This window comes from Mastigoproctus giganteus, chromosome 2 (assembly GCF_048544385.1).
Source record: "Mastigoproctus giganteus isolate SK-2022 chromosome 2, ASM4854438v1, whole genome shotgun sequence".
Lineage (NCBI taxonomy): Eukaryota > Metazoa > Arthropoda > Arachnida > Uropygi > Thelyphonidae > Mastigoproctus > Mastigoproctus giganteus.
Window position 1 is genome coordinate 143,389,705 of NC_143576.1, and position 21,455 is coordinate 143,411,159.

The window sequence follows — 21,455 nt, forward strand, 5'->3', positions numbered from 1 at the left end:
AATAAATGCCCGTGCTGTATAATTTTATTATTACATAGAGAAAGGAATATGATTTTAAAATTCGTATGAGAATAAGCTGTTTTATATGAACAAGACTTATGAACTATGAATCAGTTAAAAAAAAAAAAAAAAGAAAGACAAGTTTCCTGAAAGATAAAAATCAGTATTTAAATTCATTTTAAAAACTTTAAAATTTGAAAAAGTACATTATATTAAGAACAACATTAATGATTTCTGAATGCTCTCAAAATATAACAAAATAATCACATTCTTTACCAATGAACAACTTATATCTGCTTGCTTTTTTTTTTTTTTCTCAAAATAGGTAATACTGCCATAAAATAAAATAATTATTCAAAATATCACACTAACAACTAAAAGTTGTCACGATAGCAATTAAAAACATGTAAAAGCTGCTTAAAACAAAAACTGAAAGAATAACAATTCATATAATGTCAATTGAATTGGTGTTTTTTTTTTTCTATGTATGGTGAAAGTAAATTTTACTATTTGAAAAGAATAAAAAATCCAAAAAGGGACTGTTTCAACATTATAGCCAAACAAATTCTTGAATATTTTAAAGCTTTATGGTTTTCTTTTTTCGTTTTTGAAGCAGCATAACCTATAAGTGAAGGTTTGAAAAATTTTGTTTCAAAATCAAGTTGTGTACAATATTTCATAATGTAATACAGTACATTACACAGTAAAGTTTCAGAAAACTAAACATCCCTTGCAAAACATGGTTGATAAACTATAGTAGATGCTCAGCTAAATCTTTATATTTGCTCCACATAATCAGTCCAGTCTAAAATTATAACATTTTCAAGTATAACTTTTTTTTGTGCTGATAAAAAATAAAAAGTATACTGATTAGATTTACTCCTAACTTTTAACTGAACTAGTCAATAGATCTCTAATAATATCATCATCTAATAATAATATATTAATCATTATTAACAATTAAGACCACAATAATCAATAAATAAACTTTACATTCTAAAAACTAAACAGTATTATATACAAATGCTAAGATTAGCAACGGTTTATTCATATTTAATTTTTAAAAAACTAAATATTATAATGAAATGGAACAATACTGGCCTGCAAATTTCGAATTACTTTACAGCATTACGTATCCTATATGTATATAGGTGTATGTCTGTGTGTGTGTGTGTATACACGTATGTGTATGTATATATATATATAACATCTGAGACTAAACTTTGAGTTCCTGGTAATAAGTGCTTCTGTTACCATTACACACTTGCAGACTGTCAGGCATTACAGTTCAATAATTCGAGTACAACAATTCTTTCTTCTTTCTTTCATGAGCTCATACTCTTCACCTTCTGGTGAATTCTGATTGCTACGAACACGGGCTCCAGAGCGTAAGTTCATCCCTAGACTTTGAACTCCTTTTGCAATGCGTGACAATGGTGAAAGTACTAAATCTTTTTTAATAACAATTGGGGATGATAATGGATTGGGAAGGTTTAATGGAAGGGAGAAGTCTTGGATTGCACTTTCACTGTGAGAAGTTTTCATTTTAGCAGTAAGACTTTCTGCATCTAAAGTAACTTCTTCTTGTACAAGAAGATGAGACACTTCATTAGCTGATGAAGCTAGAACAGTTGGTCTAAAATCTAGGTCTTCTGATGATTTTGACAGCTTTCTAGATGCACCGGCTCTGCTTGATGCTGTCAGTAATTCTTCAGGTTTGATGTAAGAAGCTAAATTGCTCTCGGTACTAACGTGAATTTGAGGCATCTGTGAATGAGAAGACAGAATAATGGGAGGAGATTTTGGGCTTAATGCATCTTTACTAACAATGCTTGATGATCTACGCTGAAGTTGTCTTAGAGATGCACGCTTCATAGCATCTAATACAAAGTCATCAACATCAATATTGCTATGATGGTTTCTTTTATACTGATGTCCTACTGAACTTAAATTCTCTAAACTAAAGCTATCACTCTTTAAACTTGGACTAGTAGCCAGAATACCACAACTTTCCAAAAGAGCATCATGTATACTACTGGAGTCATCATGATCAAGGCTCTCTGTAATAGTTATATCTTGGTCCTCAATATCACTACATTCCGAATAATCTGAACTTAGGGTACGGTCAGTGGTGTAAGTTGTGAAACTTGGATTATTCTGTTTTTTTCGTCTTCGAAGGGAGTCATCTTCTGAATCTGAAGAACTATCCATATTAAAAAATGGCATCTGTGAAAGAAATGAAAATATTCATCAATATACAATTCATATACGTACACATATAGTATCCACCAAACACAAGATTAATATAAATCCAATATTTCAAATGTATAATGTACTTCATACATGCCCTCAAATAAACAGGTATCTTCTTTATATGTACTCTGTTGGTTATATAATTCATTTTAGAAGGTATAAAAATTTTATTTCATATTCATTTTGTCCTCCTTTTCATATTATTAGTCCCCTCATGATATATCTTATTACAAACTTTATCATGCATGAATTTTTAGAATCACTACCTGTTTGTATGTAAGTGAATAAATACAGTGTCTTGGCCTTCAAAAAGTCTGTAATAAACAGTACAATTTAAAAAAAATCAGTATTTTTTATTTTATTTTATTCTAACATTCCCCTTCCTCCAAATAATTCTCTAAATATGCTAAGTTACATTCTAATTTTTTTTTTTTTTTTTCTGTTGTTAGTTGTTGGCGCGTCGGCTTCTGTGGCCATAATGCACCCCCCAAAGCGTTTGCATTTTACTCTGATCCAAGCCTGAGGCGGGATTCGAACCCACAACAACTGAGTCCTAACTGGATGCAACCAAACACTGGAACCTAGATGTAGTTGGCCTGTCACGTGCAGGCGACGCATCCTGGCCTCTACCGAGACTAAATCCACCTGGGGAGTCAATGTGAACGACTTAGATTGCAGCCTTGCTGCCAACTAGCCAAATGGCGACCCAGATCTGACACCTTTCCGGGCCTGCTTTATCTCCTTTTCCCGGCGGGGCGACACCCCTGTCTCCTCCTCTCCCTGCAAAACCCACTTCCCCCTCTGGTGTGGCATGGGCATGCCCACTGAACATTTGGGGGCCACCTCCTCTATCAGTCCCTTTCTTCTTTTTCTACCCTCCAGCCTTCCTCTCCCCACCCAAATCTGTCTACCTTCACAGCGCACAGCCCCACATGTCAATATTATAACTACACCAAAATTGCTTGCCTGACCCTTTTCGCCCAAAAATAAAACTCATCCAGCGTACAATCCATTCTCGCTCTTAAGGCAAATCTCTATGACCAAACAAAGCACCAACAGCGATTAAAGCAATGTTTTTTTTTTTTTTTTTTTTTTAATAGGTCCTAGCCATTGAAATCTGAGGAAAGTAGGTGGCAGGATCTGCCAGCGTACTGATTCCTTATTGGTAACACCCGGCTAGCCTCCACGTGGCACAGTATGGGCAACGTCGGGTCCCATCAGGGGCCCAATGGCCAATAAGCCAGATGAACAATGGGCACAACAGACTACACTATACACGATCCACACACTTTAAATCTCTGGCTTGACAGGGTACTGTCACTCGATACAGAGAACACCGTGGAGATGGGAGAAACCCCAGGAGCTGCAAGACCCTCAACATACCAAATAACCTTTGGGTTGCCAGGCAGGCACTTTACCCACCTGGCCAGCCTGGTCGGCGACATTCTAATAGCAAAAATGAAAGATATTATTATTAAATTACCAATTGAATAATAATGCAATTTCTTGAGTTGCAATATTATCACAATATTACTGATATTACAAAATATTTGTAGTGACTTTACTTTTTATTAAAAAGTAGAACTCACTACAGCAGTTTCTATCATATAAAACACAAATGATAATTTGTGGTTTAGATTATAAAACCAAAATTTTGTCATTTGTGCAACCTTGCCCTTGACAAAATGCAATTGAAAAGTTTTAGTCAGACTTTGGGGAGAACTTCAAAATCATAATTAGTGTTTTAGACAATAGAAATCTACTGTAGTGAGTTCTACTCATATTTGATTTTGTTATCAGCAATATTAAATATATTTCTCAAGAATTTGGTTGGTAACTTAATGGTGGTCATTCTAACTTAATAGTAAAAACTATTAGAATATCACTTAACATATTTGTAGTAATAAAATGGGAAGTGCCTCTCTTGTTGAAAGGAAATGTTGTTTATAAAAAATTATATAATAATAACAGTACAGATTTTTTCTTAAGCTCTGACTATACATTTGAAGTAGCACTAAATATACATAAAACGTTAAAAATTTAAAATTATGTCCAGTAATAATTTTAACATTTTAACAAAATACTTAAAATATATATATATACCTACCCCCTGTTTTGAAGGTATAAAACAAAAAAATTATTTATCATAATACATAAAATGAATATAAAATTTATATATAATAAATAAAAAATAAATATAAAAACAACAAATAAAATTATAAAATGAATATTTTATAATTTATCTCATGAGAGACCTTTTTTTTTCTAATTCATTCTGAATTAAAAAAATTACTGGTGGCAGGGTTTTGAGTCCACAATCATTTCAGAATGCTACATTTTTTTCTAACTTCATTTACAAATCATTCACTTAAAATCTATATATATATATATATTAACAGTACACCGAAATTTATGAGCAAAGTCAAGGTACATACCTGAAAGATGATAAACTTTTTTCTTTTCTTTTTTTTTTAAATGGTGATCCCAAACAAAAGGCATAGAACCTAAAACACTAAGCATTTACATTCTTACATATAAACAAATTAAATTTCTACAGACGTTAATTAGAATAATTTTGTCAGTGAGTATGTACAGTACAATAACTGAAAATAAATGGATGCCAACTAGCCAAGGCACATTTTCAGGCTGATTTGAAAGAAAGAGATGGAATTACATGTAAACTCGGAAGAACAGTACCCATGGAAATATCTATAGAAAATGCAAATAGCAGAAACTGAATATCTGACTGAAGGAGTATACAGTTTGTAAAGAGATAGTCATTAATAAACATGACTGCCCAATTCTGTATTTGAGCTTTAGAAAAGTTTTGGAAGCTTGGTTTGGTTTGTTATTGGAGTTGTTGGTGCAATCAGAGAAGTCTTGGCATGGCTCATCTGTGCTTAGGCACCAAAGATTAGAGGGGGAACTCCCAAAAGTAGATATTTTAGTTAATAATTAAGTAGACTATATAGTCTAATGATTGTGTGAGGGATTGGTGTTTTGAGAGGTGTACTTGGCTGGAAAATATGCATTTTGTTTTAATGTTTTCAAAGACCACAATAAGAGATTATGCTTGTAAAAAATTATGCCTGCCCAGATCCCTTGGTCCTCCTTGCACCTAGGTGCACTCTTCAATGAAATAACTCAGAACTTTTATGGACACACTGTATACACACGTAAGAGGCCTGATGTAGCAGAGTAGCCCATAAAAATGTAAAATTTCTTATAATTTATCTCATGAGATATATATATATATATATATATATATATTTTTTTTTTTTTTTTTAATTGAAGTGAATTTTAAAAGTGCAGTGCAAGCATTTGAAAGCTGACTATAGTTCAAGACCACATGATCAGTAAATATGGTTGTCTATTATTATTATAATTATTACTAGAAACAATAAACACTATCAGAAAATTCTTTATAAATGATGTTACAAATACTAATTACAAAAGAGAGCTGATCCCTCATTTCAAGTGCCTAGGGATTCTCGATGTCACAAAGACAGTCTTAGTACAACAGCTTCTATGCATGAACTTATGATTCAATGTAAATCAGCTACTTTTTGTATTTAACCTGGTATCATTCAGAACTTTAGAGTGGTAACAGTTAATCATTTGTAGGTAGTAAGAGATAATAACCATGATACTGTTTTGATTATTTAAGATATTTTTGATTGTGAGGGTTTGAGAGTTCCCATGGGAGCTGAGGGTTTTTACAGACAGTATTTGTTTAGAAGAAAAGTAACACTAGGAGAAAAAGAAAAAGTCTTATTTTTTATTTTTTTTATGCCAAAGAAGCAATATTGTGATATGCTTTTGCCAAGAAAGGTTAGAATTCAGAGTTATTCCAAGTAAAGATATGGGATCTTATACATAAATCCGAGTATTGTTGAAGCAAGGGAACAGCAGGTTCTTTTTTGTAAGAAATAAAACAGGATGGAATTTTAGGAGGAATGAAGTTACCAAGTTTTCTTCTTCCCACTGGAGAAATGTTTGGAGATCAGCATTTAGGAAATGGATGGTAGATATTCAGAAGTTGTAGCTGTTTGTGAAGAGCAGCATTTCTGAAACTGCAAGGAAATATATCATGCTATCATCAGCAAAAACTATCTACAGGATTTCCAATCAGTGAAGGTTGTTAAAGGAGAAAATGAGTAAAAGACTGGAAGGAAAAAAAAAAAAAAAAAAAAAACAGTACCCGGGAACTCCAGTATCAGTTGAGAATTCAGAAGAAATGCTCTACCATTATAAGTAGTTAGCGATTAAAGAGAAAAATGAATATGTAACTGCAAAAAAAGGGGACAAAACCATAGGATGGAAGCTTGTTTAAAACACCTTTATGACAAACATCATCTCAGAAATATCAAGAACAAAAATGATAGACATGTCAAGAGCAAAACAAGTTTCCCCAAACTCTCCCAAAGATGAGTAACATCATCTAAGATTTCAGCAATGAAAAGTTTCAAGAGAGTGTAAAAGTTGATGATTGGACTTCTACATCAATTTGGAAAGAGCTGAGGTAAGTGCAATGAGTAATAATTAGAAAGGACCGTTTTGTAGCCCTTTCTTATGTCTAGATATGAGCAAATTTCCATGCAGATGGGAAAAACATCAGCAGAATAAAAAAAGAGCATAAAAAGGCACCATAAAATGGAGTATGGTACATAAATTTCGATAGAAAAGTTTGAGAAATGCAATCAGTTATCTTGGCATTTCTTAGTCTTCTGAACATGTTTTGGATAAAGGTCTAAATAAGAATCCATCTTATGGTTTGCCTTCCTGTTTTTTGCAATTGGGCAGTCAAATTTTCTCTCCAACTGCTCAACTGTGGGTGATGGTAGCTGCCCCTCTGTCTTTTACTTCTCCACTAATGCTGGAGTTACCTAAGGTTCTGTTTTTTTTTTTCCCTTCTACTCTTTTCCTCTTGTATATTTAATGACCTTCTCACACTGAATAAAAATTTTGTCTATAGTTTTGCTGATGATAGCACACAGCATTCCACAATACAGTTTGGGAAAAAATGTTCTTCACAAATAGATTTTAATATCCACCATCAATTCCTTAAAGTGGATCTTCAGGAAATTATCAAATATGGATAACCTTATTTTTGTAAATATACTGGTATTCGTTTTTATCTTCAGAACATGCCTATAATTCAATTTCAGGATTGGTGTATAAGTTGATCTTAAAATTATATGGTTTCTAGTGCTTCAAAGGGTAGACTCATATATGATAACCCAGAAACAAATTTTTGAGAACACTTGCACTTAAGGACGAGTTATTAGTAAATTTACTAGTGTTACAATTTTTATTATTGCACAATACTATATGATAAATTGCAGCAGTGGATATTTTTGTAATGTTTACGTTTACACAAACACAGAGCACCTATTGTCTTCCCTGTTGATGATCCATTCTTGTCTGACAAATTTGATTGGATATTATGATGTGGTTACAAAGGAACTGGATGCAAAAAATAATTTTGATATCATATACTTTGATTTCGGGAAAGCTTTTGACACTGTTGCACATGGAAGACTACTGCACAATTACTCCCAGGAGCAGAATTGGAGCAGAATAGTATTAAGGGTAAGTTGCTACAATGGATAAAAGGATAGTTGAGTGGGAGAAGACAGAGGGTGGTAATCAATGGGCGCTGCTCTTCGTGGACTAATGTTATTAGTGGAGTCCCACAGAGTTCGGTGTTGGATCCACTGTTGTTTTGTGTATTTATCAATGATATTGATGAAGGTATATCAGGCTTAGTGCCAAAGTTTGCAGATGATACAAAGGTTAGCAGGGTTGTTAATGACAGTAATGGCAGTGTACTACTGCAACAGGATCTAGAAAATTCGGGAAGATGGGCTGAGAAGTGGCAACTGAAGTTTAACACTGACAAATGCAAAGTACTGCATATGGGTAGAAGTAACCCCAGAGGAACATACCAACTGTGTGGTACTACACTTAAGGTGGTAGAAAATGAAAAAGACCTGGGAGTAATTGTGCAGTCAGATATGAAGTTTCTGAGCAATGCAGACAGGCTGCCAGGGCAGGTCATGGAGTTTTGTCAATGATATACAGAAATTTTGCTAGCAGGAAAAGGAGGTGATTGTCCCTCTGTATAAGGCAATGGTCAGGCCAGGCCTTGAGTACTGCATACAGGTCTGGAGGCCTCATTTTAAGAAGGATGTAGATTTCCTTGAGTGTATACAGAGAATGGCAACAAGATTGGTGAAGGGAATGAGAGGATCCTCTTACCAAGAGAGGCTTAAGTTCTGCAAATTGCAGTGGCTGGAGACTAGGCACCTGCGAGGTGATCTGATTGAGGTATATAAGGTCTTGAATGGGTTGAGCATGCTGAATTCTGATGGGATTCTTCCACTTGTTCAGATTACAAACCTAAGGAGGCATAAATTCAAATTAAGAAAGGACAAATTAAGACAGACAGATGTAGAATAGATATGCAGCGCCTCCGTAGCCAGGTGGGAAGGAGCAGCAGTGCGTAGCACACGCTTCTTGATTAGACCGGGGTTCGAGCCCGTCACCACCAAATACGGGGATGCGGAAAGGTCAGGGAATGACCACCGCATATCAAGGAGCAATATGGCCTTAGTTGCTAATGCTCCTAAAAACCAAATAACAACAACAACAACAATAGATATGCAGAAATTTGCTTTCAGCCAGCGGGTGGTTAATTGCTGGAACAAACTTCCATCTGTCATTGTGGAAGTTGTTAGGTTAAATAAATTTAAGGAGGAACTGAACAAACATTTAGAGGGAATTGTTGTGTTATTTTTTTTTTTGGCTGATGCTGCATAAGCTCATACGCTTGCTTTCTTGCATCACATGCCACTATTACTACTACTACTAGTACAGTAAACCCCTGCTATTCGTGGGGATTACGTTCCTGAGAAATGCCACGAATACCGAAAACACAAATACTGAGGTATGGCTTCCATAGTAATAAAGGGGTTCCGTTCCAAAGTATGAAATATATAAGAAAAACTAGTCTAAAATTTTGTCTATATATGTATTATATGTACCTTCATAATATGACTATGTACATAGGCAGTACATAGTGAAATGCAAGCATAAGGCATCGAAATGAAAATAAGAAACAATTTAATATTAAATGTAATATTTATTAGAAATTTCAAACAAATCATTCAATCCAGCGCCTTTGCTATAGCTAAAAAACTTATTCTGCCAGTTCTATCACCAGTTTCGCTAAAGTGTTGATAAAGGTGTTTTGCCTTTTCATGAATGATGAAGAGGGGAATTTTATTTTGGGTTCGGTCTTCTATCCACAGATTTAAAGCCTTTTCCATTTTTTCTAATTTAACATCACAAGTTACAGAGCAAATTTTTGAAGCAATTAGCGCATTTTCACGGACACTACGGCGGATTTTTTCTTCAGATTTCTTGATTGATAGTACCGTTGACTTATTGATTTTATAATGTTTTGCCCCTGACGAGACACTTTCACCATTAGAAATTTTGTCTATTAACTGAATTTTACTCGCTAATGTCATCACCTTCTTTGATCTTTTCACAATTCTCTTGTTATTCATAGCCATATTTTTGTAGGGGTTAGAAAAGAATTTGTCCACAATAAAGTCACTTTCTTCTATTAACACACTCGAAAAAGTCTGTTTACACTAACAAACTGCAAAACGGTAGATTTTTCACTTTTGTAAGCATATCAATTTATAAATTGATAAATTTATTCAATTTATAAGCTTATTAAAGCATATAAGCATATTAAAAGCAAACGACGAAACCTTCCATGACAAGTGCATATCACATACTGAACAAGAATTAGTCAGAAACATCCACGCTTGCGATTTTGTCACCCCTCTCCCACTGAGTGCTGTTTTGACCGGGAAAGATGATTTTAGCCATGCCCATGTTTTTTTATGGTGGAAAATGTTCACGGCAATTTAAAATTCACATTTTTTTAGGTTTCATTTTATATTAAATCAGCAACCGCGAATAGTGGGGGTTTACTGTACTACAACATTCACATGCAACAACTTAACTCCCAGCAAATGAATTTTTATGAAATTTTATATTTTGGTATTTTAGAAAGATTTATCATGCCTTCCCCAATTTCATTAAAATCAGACCAAAAGACATTGGATTCCACCTGTTTCAACTTAACTATATATATATATATATATATATATATATATATATATATATATATATAAAATGCTCTTTTAAACATATTGATTCTAAATAGAGTAGATAACTAATCCAGAATATAGTGGTAAGCCAACTATAATCTTATGGAGCATACTGGCAAAAGAGCGGTAAAATAAAAGTTTTTCTCATTTGTACCACATTTTAAAAGTTTATGTTTCTTCAATGATCAACACAAAACATCTGAGGACTCTTACATATAAATTCAGCTTTTTTTTTTTTAAATAATATTCTGAGTTTACTGTCAGCAGAGGATAGCATCCAGCATATTGCAGTTTTCATAGATATGAGTAATTTCAGACCTCCACAATATTAAATGTGCAAATAAATAAATAAATAGCAGTTTATTTATTTACAGAATGCTGAAGTAATAAAACAACCATAGTTAAAACTCAATTACATAGGATGACAGGCACAGAAATATTAATTTTATATAATCAGTACTGCTATCATAGCAAACATTTTTAATTGATTATACTGGCAAACTAATGCTAATACACTAATGCTTGGAGCACAATAAATAAATGTAATGAATGTGAAGTATTAGTTAAAGTCCAACAACTAGAAACAAATACTGTCGTTCTAATATAGGGTATACACAATACTTTCCACTTCCACATAAACAACCTTCACCTGGAAATTCACTCCTCCTTTGAATCTGAAGAAAACAATAGGTTTTTTGACATACTGGTAAAGAAGGCTAGTTTTTTTTTTTTTTTCCTTACCAGTTCAAAATCTGACATAGTGACAACACAAAAATACACTTCTGACTATTTAAAACTGGCAGAGTAGTGGGCCTATCACTGAAGGTTCTGCAGCACAGCTAAAACACTACACTAAAATCTCATTAATACAAACTATTTATACAAAGTACTTGTTTATATGAAGCACATACCATTCCCCTGTAAAACAATAGGCTTTTCTATATAAATATATTTGTTAATTACAAAATTTGGTTAATATGAATTAGAAATTTTTTCACCCTGTGAGAAACCAATATTGTTATTTTGTATGTTTAATACAAATCTTGGCACAGTTGTTCAATATTGCCCTATTACTGCCTCTGGCCACCTGATTCCATGGTTGCTATAGAGTAAGCACTCTGAAAATTATCATTGTGAAGGATAAGCTGTTAAATTAAAGACAGGAATAACTTGGTTTTGCGAAAGGTTTCTGGTGGATCTGGATTAGTCAACAGAAAAGAGACAGAATGGACCAAACAGACTTGTATTCTGTATGGTCCATTCTTGAAAAATATGAGGCAAAGGATATAATCTTGAGACAGGTTTATTTTATAATTTGCTGCAAAAAAAAAAAAAAAAAAAAAAAAATTGCTGTTCGAGGAGAGTCTTGTTATGGTGGAAAATTAAGAAACAGACACTGTTCTGTTATGCTGCAATTCAGATGGCAGTACAAAAATACACCCATTTGTGACTGGTAAGTTTTCCAAGCCAAGATGCTTTAAAGTTAACCAACTTCCCTGTGATTATGAGGCCAATAGAAGTTCTTGGCTTAGAGTCAAAATTTCTCAGTCTTGATTATCAAAATTGGACAGAAGAATGGCTTCAGAAAAAAGGAACTTTTGATGATTCTAGATCGTTGTGCAGCACATTCTGTGGAGACACTTAAGTTGACAAATACACAGCTGTTGTTTTTACCTCCCAATAACCAGTTTTATGCAGCCATTGGATCAATGCATTATTTATAACCTCAAGAGAGCATATAGAATCTGTCTGATAAAGTACTTGATCCACAACATAGGAGGGAACAATGTGCAGCCAAATTGGAATGTCTTGGATGCAATCCATAATCTTGTTATTGCTTGGGACAAGTATTGCATTAAATGATCATTGAAAAACATGGCACAGCAGATAAATGTGATAGCAACATCGAGGAATAGGGGGGGGGATTTGAAGGAGCATATGGATTTTGTTGGCGAATTTGAAGAGTTTGTGAAGGTGGATGATGAAGTTGCTACCACAGCAATGCCAACACCAGAAAAACTGCTAAGCACCAAGTAAAATGATGTTTTTGTTACCAACAACAGCGAAAGTGAAGAAGCGTGCAAGCACACATACACACTCTGCCATCAAGATGCCCAAAATGCATTGAGCATAATAGAGGATGTGTTGGCCTGCAGTAATGTTGATAAAGAAACAATTACTGCATTTGATAATGTCTGTGCTGTAGTCTTCTGGATGAGCAGAAAACCCACTACACTATTATTATGGGGGACTTCAATGCTAAGGTTGGAAAAAGACAAAACAGCGCAGAAAGGGGAACTATAGGAAATTTTGGAATTGGTGAAAGAAATGAAAGAGGTGAAAGACTTGTGGAATTTGTAGAATCTCAAGGAATGTCAGTAATGAATACCTTTTTCAAGAAAAAGGGTGAACAAAAAGTGGACATGGAAGAGTCGAAATGGATTAACAACTAATGAAATCGACTTTATCCTCACTAACAGAAGATATATTGTGAATGATGTTGCCATCCCGAATAAGGTAAATGTTGGAAGTGATCACAGAACGGTAAGATGTACACTTGATATAGATGTAGGAAAAGAAAAAAACTGACTCGAGTAAATAATACAAAGGTCTTTGAGATAATAGAAGAGGAGAAAAAGCAGTATGTACTGGAACTTAAGAACAAGTTTGAGCTTCTGCAGACTGCTCAGGACCAAGATATCGATGAGGAATATTACAACTTTCTGAAAGTGATAATGCCCAAGAAACCTATAGGGAAAAAGAAATCCAAAGAAGAAAAAATTGGTCAAAAAACACTTGTCATGACGAACCGAAGACGACAAATGAAGAACAAGAAAAACACTGACATGGAGAAAATTGAGTATATTGAGTTATGCAAAGCCATTAGAAAGAGACTCAGAGAGGACATAAGAAGATTTAACACAAGAAAGTAGAACAAGCATTAAGGGAAAACAGAGGATTTAAATCAGCAGCCATGAGCAGTAATACAGAAAGACAAATGATACTGAAACTGAAGAATAGCGATGGTGTACTTATAAACAGCAGAGAAGGCATAATTCAAATAGCAGAAGACTACTATACAGAATTATACAAGGAGCGAGAGAATGATGCCAGCAGTGGGGAAGATGGATTGCAAAGTAGCAACACATACGACATACCCGATATTCTTCCTGATGAGGTAGAACATGCATTGAAAAAAATGAAGAATCAGAAAGCCCCGGGGGAAGATGAAGTTACTGTAGAGTTGTTAAAACTGGGAGGAAGAGACATAACACAAAAACTGGCAAGGCTCTTCACAAAGTGCATTAGAAAAGGTGTGATGCCTAAGCAGTGGAATAATGCAATCGTAGTTTTGCTGCATAAGAAAGGAGATAAATCAGAAATTGGGAATTACAGACCAATTAGCTTGTTATCCCACATCTACAAGTTGTTCACAAGGGTCATTACTAACAGATTAGAAAGAATACTTGATGAGAATCAACTGAAAGAGCAAGCTGGCTTTAGGACAGGATTCTCAACTATGGAACATTTTCGCGTAATATCACAGCTAATGGAGAAAGCAAATGAATATAAAACACCATTATGCCTGGCATTTGTGGATTATGAAAAGGCATTTGATTCCATACAGCATAAGGCAATGTTTCAGTCACTGGAAAGACATGGCATAGATATCCCACATATTATGATTTTGAAGAAAATATATGAGAGTGCTACCTCCTTTATTAGACAAGACAAAGACAGTAGGAAATTTAAAATCGAGAAAGGAGTTCGACAAGGAGACACAATATCTCCGAAGCTGTTTATTGCTGCCCTTGAGGAAGCTTTCAGAAGATTAGACTGGTCGCAGAAAGGAGTCAATGTAAACGGAGAGTACCTAAACCATTTACGATTTGCAGATGACATTGTGGTCATAAGCCACGATCCCAAAGAATTAGAGGAAAATCTTAATCAGTTATGCACAGTTAGTAAGGATTTTGGACTAAAGATGAATATGGCTAAAACAAAAGTAATGATGAACAAGTATGCCACAGAAAGGGAAATAATGATTGCAGGAGCAGTAATTGAAAAGGTGGAGTCATATACTTATCTGGGACAAGTTATTAGCTGTAATAATGATAAATGGCTGGAAGTCAAGAGAAGAATAAACTTTGGATGGATAGCATTCAGGAAATATAGTCACATACTGAAGAGCAATATCCCAGTTTGTCTGATTATTATTATTATTATTTAGGAGCATTAGCAACTAAAGCCATATTGCTCTGGGGATATGCGGTGGTCACTCGCTGACCTTTCCGCATCCTCCATATTTGTTGGCTCACGGGCTCGAACCCCGGTCTAATCAAGAAGCATGTGTTACACACTGCTGCTCCTCCCCACCTGGCTACGGAGGCACCCCCAGGTTGTCTGAAACGTAAAATAATGAACAAATGTATACTCCCCACCATGACTTATGGAAGTGAAACTTGGGCACTCACCAAAAGAATGGAAGAGAAGCTGAGAACTACACAGCGAAGAATGGAACGAGTTATATTGGGAATCAGACTGTTAGATAAGAAGAGAAACACATGGATTAGGCAGCAAACTCAAGTAAAGGACATTCTTATCAAAACTAAAGAACTAAAATGGTTTTGGGCAGGACACATAGCTCGAAGACATGATGACAGATGGACTAAGAAAATAACAGAATGGCACCCAAGAGGAGCTAGAAGAAAACATGGAAGACAAAGGCGGAGATGGATAGATGAAATTCATGAGTTTGTCGGTAGTAAATGGATGGCCAGTGCTCAAAACAGAAGGAACTGGAAAGTTGGTGGAGAGGCCTTCATCCTGCAGTGGATTGAAAATGGCTGATGATGATGGTGTGCTGTAGTTAAAAATGCATATAGGACAAAAAACTGTGCACACAATTGGATCCTTTTTGTAAATTAGATTAACTTATTAAAAAGTTAATAATTTTTATGTCTCGTTTTATATTAATGTAATTCTTTTTACTATATTCCTAATTACTGTATTGTTATTATTATTTTATTATTTTATTTTATGAATTTAAATTGATTTATTTTTTCATTTATTTTTGATATTATTATTATTATTAGATATATAGTATGCACCAAAAAAATTAGGTCCCTTGAACTTTGTATTAATGAGATTCGACTGTATGTAGAAAATCGCCTTTCTTATGCATGATCACCCAAACCCACCATACTGTCAATGTTTACACTGCTGATTAGTTTAACAACTCCTTCTCTCTAAAATAGAAACCATCATTCCCTTTCTGTATGACCTAAGGATGGTTGAAATGGTCACTTAACATCACAGCACAGGCTTCTTTGTAGGAAACCAGAAAAAAAAAAAAAAAGAAAGAAAAGAAAAAAAATTTTAAAAAAATCAAACAAATACTTAATCACTGCCTCCCACCTATATTCCTGTCTTAACACAGTGTACCAGTTGATTCATAAATGCAACATATGCCACGTTAAACAACGGGGATGAAAATTATGGTGCTTAATAAGATAACACACTAGTAACATCTTCCTGGACAATGTGATGGTGAGGGAGGAATTCCAGTCCTTCAGCAGCATGCAGCATCAGCTCTGGCTGAAAACATCGGTTCTTCCCAGTCTCTCACAGCCAACAATGATACATGTATGAGTGTCACTTTACATGCAACATGACACATCCCGGCCCTCATGTTTTCAGTAGGCCTTTACAGGTTACAGAGCATTGCTGCCAGTGTGGCAACCAACAGGTGTTATAACTCAAAAAATGTCAATCTCTAGGTCACCTAGAATACTGGTTTGCTGGTAAGATTTATCACATAGCAAAAGCTCAGGCTTTCCACAAAGGCTTTCCAGTTTGGTCCAGAAACAAGGAGTGAAATACACAATTTTCAGACTTACATTATATTCTCTGTACTTCAGTTGAAGTACTATGAGATAACCTGAAACATATGGCCTTGCCATCTTTTCTAAATTTTACTACTGTTATTTTTATCTTTAATTTTCAAAATTCAAAATGCATACTTTTGTTATCTTTTATAACTGTAAACACCTACAAGCAGTTGTGCAGTTATAAAATGAATTTATTTCAAAGCGGCAATGAAAAGGCAATGTTTTTCACTGCCGCTTTGAAACACCATTTTTTTCATTGCTACACCATTTAATAAATTCACGAGGGCTGCTTCAGATTAGAGTATATTCTTGTAATTCAATGTCGGATTATTCAAAATGCAATGTATTTTGAAGTTACTGCCATTTCCCAACTGAAGATGTAGGGTCTTATATGCCTTTTACTATTAATAATTTGAAGCACACATACAAAGAATTCCAAAGCCAATTACAGTCAAACATCATTATGATGAAGTTGAAGGGACTATATCATACTGTATAGAATATGATATCATTTTACTATATACTGTATGGAGATGGAAACAGAGAAATTCATAATACCTCTAATTCATGCTATGGGCAGCTGTTTGGTTGTCTTTTTAAAATTCATTATGAATTTTCTTAAGATACAGGCTGCTTTTGCTTCTTCACAAGCATAACCTAATGTCCAATATGTTAATCCTAATGCATGGTATAAAAGCATTAAATATTTTTATAATTTAGTCTTCAAGGTGATAAAAACTATGTAGTCTCTTTTTTTTCTTTTTATTTAAGAAAGAAAAAGTATTCCTCTTAAGGAATTTACAAGGTATGTACAATCTATATTTATTTCTGTGACATTCCGTTTTTAAAAATGTAGTGTGTCAATCAAATTCTTGAAAGTAATAACTAGATATAGTTATTACTTTATATGCAATTGCATATGTGCATATAAATACATATTACCAGCAACACTGCATATTTCATTTTTTCAGGCATTAAACTTGGAAATGTGATTTCAATCATTGAAAACATCACAATATTACAATAACGTTAGTGCAGAAAAACATGTCAGCTGTGAGTTACTTTAATTCTTGCCATCCATCAATGACATTGAATAAGAGCATATTCTTTAAATATGTAACATAACAATGCAGTTTAGTTTGCTATAAAAAACATTTAGCCAAATCTACCACTACACTTATGGAATCATGGATTGCTAACCACAGAAAAGAGTTTACTACGGAAGGCAGTATTGTTTGTGTTCACTGTGAAAGGAATGTTCCATGCAGAAAAAAAATTCCAGATCGACCAACAAGTAAAAATAAATTGCACATTGGCCAAAAAAAAGAAAATGTAAGGTAAAATTGCTAAATGCACTCTTACGTGCATAGCAATTTATAGAGATAAGCAACCTTATGTGCAGCACTGTTTATGCCAAAAACTTTGATTCTATTAAAAAAACAAAGTTTTTGATGCTAAATATCATGGATGCTGCAGCTATTGATAAGTTCTTTCTTTCAGATTCTTTTGGTTATAAGACATTTGCTGTTCATTGAGACTTATTTTGCTTTGTACCTAATTCTATATCTGAACTTGAAGTACAGGAACATTTGTTATGCAGTGCTATTGAAGATGTAGAAAAAGTTCAGTTAGAAGAAATTTAACCAAGTTTTAACTTTTAACCAAGCCATGTACTCTTCAGGAGAACAGAAAAGTAACTTTTCAAAGGATCTTTGTTTTGCCTTGGTAAGCAGCAATATCTATTTCAATAAGCATGCCAGAAGTTTCAAATGATTTTTTGAAAAAATACTGTATAAATCTAACATTCCAGATAAATCTATCTTGAGCAAAAAGTAGCTTAAAGATATGTATGATATTATTTGCAAAATTCTTCAAGATACTGGAGAACACTGCATATAGTTGCCTGCTGATGAAACAGCAGATGCTTTGGTATGCGAGAAATTAGATGGAGAGACTTCCAATCTGATTTCTCATTTGCTTACATGTAAGGTTCTCGAAAACACAAAATACTCCACAACTGCAAGGTTTGTGAATGATTCTTTGCAATTACTGTGCCCAGACCAAGAATCAACTCATGTTGATAAAGTCTGCATGTTTGTTAGTGACACTACTATGTATATGATAAAAGCATCTTCTTGCATTACAAGTCTTTCATACAAACCTAATCCATATTACTTGCTTAGCCCATGGCTTACACAGGCTTGCAAAAACAATTTGTGATAAATCAGTGGTTTATAAAACTATTTCTTGTGTAAGAAAGGTTTTCATAAAAGCTCTTACATGCATAGCTATTTACAGAGATAAGCAACCTGGTCTTCCTCTTCCACAAGCCTATTTTTATAAGGTGGGGAATATGGTTATGTGCAGCACTGTTTATGCCAAAAACTTTGATTCTATTAAAAAAAAAGTTTCCAATGCTAGATATCATGGATGCTGCAGCTATTGATGTTGCTAAGGCAATTCTTTCAGATCTTTTGGTTATAAGACATTTGCTGTTCATTGAGACTCATTTTGATTTGTACCTAATCACCTCACAGGTGCCTAGTCTCCAAATTCTGCAATTTGCAGAACTTAAGCCTTTCTTAGTAAGAGTAACCCTTTGTTCCACTCACCAATCTCGTTGCTGTTCTCTGTACTTATTCCAGCAGCTCTACATCCTTCCTAAAATGAGACCTCCAGACCTGTATGCAGTACTCAAAATGTCAAGAAAGTGAAGGAACTCATGGGAAATGATACACAAATAACTGTTATTAAGATTGCCAATAAAGTTGGACTGTCTGTAGGTATCAGTATACACAATACTAATGCAAGATTTAGAGATGTGTTGCACATGCACAAAGTTTGTTCCATGCTTGCTGTCAGGCGACCAAATGGACTGCATCAAAGCCATAGCAGGTAATTTATTCAAAAAACAATATACGCAAGATCCAAGCTTCCTAAGAAAAGTGGTCACCGGGGATGAGAGTTTGGTGTTCACCTACGACCCTCAGACCACAGTGAAATCTGAATGGCACACAAAAATGTCCCCACAGCCCAAGAAGTCTTGTGCAACAAAATTAAATGTCATCATGCTGATCTTTTTTCGACAACAAGGGCATAGTGTACCACAAATTTGTGACTATGGGAAGCATTACTTCTGCTTACTAATTGAGGTTTTAACATACTTTCATGAGAATATAAGGTGAAGATGATCTCAAAAATGGAAAGATGGCTGGAGATCCTGCACCATGACATTGCACCCAGTCACATGACAATGGTAGTTCAGCAGTTCTTGGCTGCAAAAAAAAAAAAAAAAAAAAATCACAGTCATGCAGTATTGCACTCCCTACTTCCCCAACCTTGCACTGTGACTTCTGGCTGCTCCCTAAACTTAAAGTGGATGATATCAAAGAAAATGCCAAAGTGACCTTGTATGCATTGGGAAAAAAAAAAAAAAAAAATTTTTTAAAGAATGTTTCAGAGCTTGGGAAGAGACTAATAGTGTGTGTGCACGTGCACATGAGCAGAAGGAAGGTACTTCGAAAGTGATTAGTTAGTAAGCTCAACTGGTCATTCAATAAACTTTTATGGTAAAATTCCGGGATCATTTTGAATGTACCTTGTATGTCTGCATATTGCATTTGCATGCTAATATGAATAACTGCAAAACCCAGAATAATTTATTGGGGGGGGACTCCCTCTTCCTGAAATCAGCTACAATCCTAATTAAGGAGGTCTTTAAGATTTCTTCAAGTCTCTGATAGGATTCAAACAAATAAGTGACAACAAAGGTCACACCGATCTGCTCTGCAGATGATGTTATTCATTTAGTAAACATATTCCAAATGTTTATCCTAAAATTCTATGCTTCATTCAGACAAACCTCATAATACTGTAGCATTTCAGTATGTTTTTATCATGTAATAAAAATTAATGAAATTTCATGTATTCACATTTATATCTTTTTGTTATAAAATATGTGATAACTTACCAAAGATCCACCAGTCTCTACAACAGAAGATAAAGGAGGTGGAGGAGCTGTTCCATTACCAACTCTTTTCCCAAGAACCTTAACAGTACGCATTGGATTTAGCTTGGCAAAATGCGAGGTAACATTGCTTAAGGCCCTCGATCCTGCACTCTTCAAGACATTTAATTGTCCTTCAGAAATATTACGAGGCATTGATGATAATGATGGCAATTCAAGATGGAAAGACACAATTCCACCAGAATTATGACCCTGGCGAACTCCTCGAATTGAAGAATTTCCCATGCTTCCACATTGTGCAAAAGGCATTTTACTTTTGCGTCGTTCTAGTTTTCCTTCAAAAAATGGTACATTTAAAGATTTTACACTCAGAGCAACCTTGAAGGCTTCACATATGGCTTTCAGAGATTCTGAAAATAAGTGATATATTTTATCATTAAAATTTTTACATTAAATTCAAACAAAATATTATTCATCCTTTTGTGAATAATTCTTTAAACTTTAATATTATGAATGTTGCAACATAAAAACACGAAAATAACCTAAAACTTTCATGCTAAGAAGAGTGTATTAAATTTTAATTAATTTAAATACACCTGCATAACATACAGGGTGTCTCAAAAATATTGGTACAAACGTTTAGGGGAGGTAGGTAACATCTAAAGAAATGTGAATCGCATAGGAACCCATAACTGGAAATGTCACAGGAAAGTAGTAGCAGAAATGACACAAGCCAGTAATTAGTGGCAAACATTTATTTTACATAATATTAACAATGGAGTACGAGATGGATGCATTTCGTGTTGCAACAGATGCTTGAAGGTTCCACCATGAGACGCTATGCATGCGTGACACCGACGCAGCATGGATTGGCAGACATGGTCGAACACACCTGGAGTTTCTTTGACAGTAGCAGCAGCGCAGACGAGTCTCGCCACGAAATCCATCTCCATCTCCACAGGCGATTCATACACTATAGATTTGAGGGCCCCCCCACAGAAAGAAATCAAGGTTCGATAAATCAGGTGAGCATGGGGGCCAGGCAATGGGTCCACCACGGCAAATCCATCGATGCCCAAAACGCCTGTTCAAATGGTCACGAACACACCTTCCATAATGGGCAGGCGCCCCGTCATTTTGAAACAAAATGTTGAT

The 21,455-nt window shown here is 34.7% G+C and overlaps 1 protein-coding gene across 1 annotated transcript in view; it reads right to left on the bottom strand.

Annotated features, from left to right (window-relative positions):
* Window positions 1-1,281: 1,281 nt before the first annotated feature.
* Window positions 1,282-21,455, bottom strand: part of sp3 (phosphatidylinositide phosphatase spermathreecae) — a 291,853-nt gene continuing 271,679 nt past the window's right edge. Inside the window, exons 18-19 of the mRNA XM_090368696.1 lie at window positions 20,304-20,710; window positions 1,282-2,226 (exon numbers count right to left, since the gene is read on the bottom strand). Coding sequence (XP_090224822.1) covers window positions 1,282-2,226; window positions 20,304-20,710 — 1,352 coding nt within the window. The remainder of the gene's footprint in view (window positions 2,227-20,303; window positions 20,711-21,455) is intronic.